This window comes from Seriola lalandi, unplaced genomic scaffold (assembly GCF_002814215.2).
Source record: "Seriola lalandi dorsalis isolate HSWRI2012SDOR001 ecotype SW California unplaced genomic scaffold, Sedor1 jcf7180002054466, whole genome shotgun sequence".
Lineage (NCBI taxonomy): Eukaryota > Metazoa > Chordata > Actinopteri > Carangiformes > Carangidae > Seriola > Seriola lalandi.
The window spans coordinates 213,365-217,426 of record NW_019525019.1 but is presented as its reverse complement, the minus strand read 5'-3'; the positions used below and the strand labels follow the sequence as shown (position 1 = coordinate 217,426).

Below are 4,062 nucleotides of genomic sequence, written 5' to 3'. Positions count from 1 at the left end.
CTTTTTTTATGCCTTACTATACTATGACTTTTTAATGACATTTTTTATGCCTTACTATACTATGACTTTTTAATGGCGTTTTTAGATGATTTTATGACGTTTTTTATGCCTTACTATACTATGACTTTTTTTACTTTTTTTATGCCTTACTATAATATGACTTTTTTATGACATTTCTTATACCTTACTATACTATGACTTTTTTATGACATTTTTTATGCCTTACTATACTGTGATGTTTTATGCCTTACTATACTGTGACTTTTTAATGACATTTTTTATGCCTTACTCTACTGTGATGTTTTTATGACTTTTTTTTTTGCCTTACTATACTATGACTTTTTTATGACATTTTTTATACCTTACTATACTATGACTTTTTAATGACGTTTTTTATGCCTTACTATACTATGACTTTTTAATGACATTTTTTATGCCTTACTATACTATGACTTTTTAATGGCGTTTTTAGATGATTTTATGACGTTTTTTATGCCTTACTATACTGTGCTGTTTTTATGACTTTTTTTTATGCCTTACTATACTATGACTTTTTTATGACGTTTTTAATGCCTTACTATACTATGACTTTTTAAAGACATTTTTTATGCCTTACTCTACTGTGATGTTTTTATGATTTTTTTTTTGCCTTACTATACTATGACTTTTTTATGACATTTTTTATACCTTACTATACTATGACTTTTTAATGACATTTTTTATGCCTTACTATACTATGACTTTTTAATGGCGTTTTTAGATGATTTTATGACGTTTTTTTATGCCTTACTATACTGTGCTGTTTTTATGACTTTTTTTATGCCTTACTATACTATGACTTTTTATGACATTTTTTATGCATAACTATTGTACTACGATGTTTTTATGCCTTACTATACTATGACTTTTTAATGACGTTTTATTTGCCTCATTATACTTTGACATTTTTTTTAAATGTTATTTTCATTACATTCTCCCTATGATTATATTTATATTACATTATTAATGTCCTATATACTTTTCTTCTCTTCTTCTGTCCATTGCATGTTCTCTTTCATGTCACACTTTTTGTTATGCAAAGTCACTAATTATTTGTCATATTCATGTTTCAGTCATCCGGCCTGTGATGAGTCAGCAAACCATAAAGAAAACTGACCCAGTGGCTAAGTAAGTTCAAAACCTCTGTGAAGGTTCAGTTCTGGTGTCGGGGATCATACTCAGTGATTGGAGCATTTACTTGTTTAAATATATAACAAAGACGAATGAAGAAAATCTAACTGTAGTGTAACGAGAGCTGAAGATAAAACACTTGTGTGGTCTTCTTGTTGTTGCAGGTATTTCCAGTACAAGCAGCTCTGGGAAATGTTCAAACTCCCTGGAGAGAAAGACAGGAGAGCGCTCCGCTTGGAGATGAAGGTATGAAGACATGTCTGCAGCAGAAGACTTACCTTTTAGTCTTTTTGTGTTGTGCAAATATTGTCTGTTGAAGCACTAACATTTTACACCATCAGTTGACGTCCGTTCATACCATGAAAATTCATGTTTCTCTCTCAAGTCCTGCTTCTGTAACACATGGCTTTAGTTGTTGAAAACATTGGTGGTCTATGAAACTCAGTTGTTGCTTAATGTTTTTATACGTTTTTATTTTAATAAGTTTTCCCTTTGTTTTCAGGAACGTCTTGCATACCAGCCTCCACCAGTAAGTATCCCCTAAAAGTTTCTCTGTAAAGCTGCACTAAGCAACATGTTTCATAGAAAGTTTTACTGCAGTCACAAGCAGTCAGACATAAATACTGTGAAGACATTTACAGCTTGGTAAATCACAATTCAGTGTCTCTCTCTCTCTCTCTCTCTCTGTCTGTGTGAGAGAGAGGTCATCCTGAGTTTCAGATACTGTAGATTTCCCAAATGTAATTATAGAGTCAAAGTCTGATCATCTCCAAAAACACAAATACACTGTGAGGAGGTTATTTACTGTTCATACAGCTGAAGTTTTAAAGCTAAATGTGATGTTATTTCTTACTGCCATTTGACATTTTCTAGTGTAGATTAAAAATCAGTACAATATGTATGTGTACAGAACTCTTCTGTGTTTGGAGTGTAGAAGACAAAATTCATGTTCATATTCAACCGTCCCCATTGTATTTTTTTCCCATAGTTTTGTAGGAAAAAAACTTCCAAACTCTTCTGTGGACCAAGAACTCCGTTAGTGACAAATGTTTAACTTATATTCTTTGTTCTGTGTTGCAGCCGAAACCTCGGAGAGTTTACGTGCCGAACACCTACATTGTGCCAACGGAGAAGAAACGCTCAGCGCTCCGCTGGGAGATCAGGAATGATTTAGCAAACGGCCTCCTCCCTCACAAATTCACTTATCGATTTTAGGCCTTTTGCTATCCTTATGCCTTTTTAGACACTTTTAATAAAACTTTACATTGTTTTTTTTGTATCATTGGGATTATTTATTAATGACTTTTGTTGTGAAACACAATAAACACATTAAGAAAACAACTGGCTCACTGCAGTGAATGAATATATTACAAGTAATAATCACGTCATTTATGGGAAGTCAGAGTAGGGCAGTTTAAACGGGTACAGAGGTGTGTAGCGCTGGTCATGCCAGAGCAGCTTGTCTTCAAGAAACCGGACAGTGTCCAGAGTGAGGACGACAGCTTCATGTTTCAGCATGCTGTGGACATTCAGACCTGAAAGAGAGACAAAAACAGCTGCTACTGACAGATTCTTTTCACTTCTACAGAAGATAGAAGCCATGCAGCTCTTCGTTGTAGAACACAGACTCAATATATGAAGTCCAGGACATTTCAATGTCTTCAGGATGATGTTTGTTGAATATTATTTCTAGTGTTTAGCTCAGACCTGAGACCATTTACTTGTTAGCAAAAGTATAATTTTCACATAAATTACTAAGGAATTCGATAAATTCCACAAATAATAAGGCGTCAAAAATGTCATAGTATAGGAAAGCATAAAACATCATAATATGGTTAAGTGACAAAAATGTACAAAAACGTCATAGTATCGTATGGTATAAAAATGTCAAAGTATAGAAAGGCATCAAAAATGTCATAGTTTAGTAAGGTATGAAAAAAACCATAATATAGTTAAATGTCCAAAAATGTCATAGTATCGTATGGTATAAAAATGTCCAAAAAAGTCATAGTGTAGTAAGGCGTCAAAAATGTCCAAAAATGTCATAGTATAGCAAAGTGTCAAAAATGTCCAGAAACGTCATAGTATTGTAAGGCATACAAATGTCATAGTATAGTAAGGCATAAAACGTCAAAAATCATCATAATATAGTTAAGTGTCAAAAATGTCCAAAAATGTCATAGTATAGTAAGGCATACGCCAAAAAACGTAATAGTATAGTAAGGCATAAAACGTCAAAAAACATCATAATATAGTTAAGTGTCAAAAATGTCCAAAAAAGTCATAGTGTAGTAAAGTGTCAAAAATGTCCAGAAACGTCATAGTATTGTAAGGTATACAAATGTCATAGTATAGTAAGGTGTCAAAAATGTCCAGAAATGTCATTGTGTAGTAAGGCGTCAAAAATGTCAATGTATAGTTAGGCATACAAATGTCATAGTATAGTAAGGTATAAAAACACCAAAAAACATCATAGTATAGTAAGGCGTCAAAAATGTCCAAAAAAGTCATAGTGTAGTAAAGTGTCAAAAATGTCCAAAAACGTAACAGTGTTGTAAGGCATACAAATGTCATAGTATAGTAAGGCATAAAACGTCAAATATCATCATAATATAGTTAAGAGTCATAAATGTCCAAAAACGTCATAGTATCGTATGGTATAAAAACGCCAAAAAACGTAATAGTATAGTAAGGTGTACAAATGTCATAGTATAGTAAGGTATACAAATGTCAAGTAAAGTAAGTATAGTAACGCCAAAAAAAGTCATAGTATAGTAAGGTATCAAAAATGTCCAAAAATGTCATAGTATAGTAAGGCGTCAAAAATGTCCAAAAATGTCATAGTATAGTAAGGCGTCAAAAATGTCCAAAAATGTCATTGTGTAGTAAGGC

The 4,062-nt window shown here is 32.6% G+C and overlaps 2 protein-coding genes across 2 annotated transcripts in view; one reads left to right on the top strand and one right to left on the bottom strand.

Annotated features, from left to right (window-relative positions):
- The window catches only part of hyls1 (HYLS1 centriolar and ciliogenesis associated), a 12,879-nt gene extending 10,368 nt beyond the window's left edge, over nt 1–2,511 (top strand). The window contains exons 9-12 of the mRNA XM_023411455.2: nt 1,113–1,167; nt 1,335–1,416; nt 1,673–1,699; nt 2,251–2,511. Coding sequence (XP_023267223.1) covers nt 1,113–1,167; nt 1,335–1,416; nt 1,673–1,699; nt 2,251–2,385 — 299 coding nt within the window. The 3' untranslated portion in view covers nt 2,386–2,511. The remainder of the gene's footprint in view (nt 1–1,112; nt 1,168–1,334; nt 1,417–1,672; nt 1,700–2,250) is intronic.
- The window catches only part of mrpl4 (mitochondrial ribosomal protein L4), a 10,728-nt gene continuing 9,101 nt past the window's right edge, over nt 2,436–4,062 (bottom strand). The window contains exon 9 of the mRNA XM_023411456.2: nt 2,436–2,705. Within this exon, the coding sequence (XP_023267224.1) occupies nt 2,560–2,705 (146 nt within the window). The 3' untranslated portion in view covers nt 2,436–2,559. The remainder of the gene's footprint in view (nt 2,706–4,062) is intronic.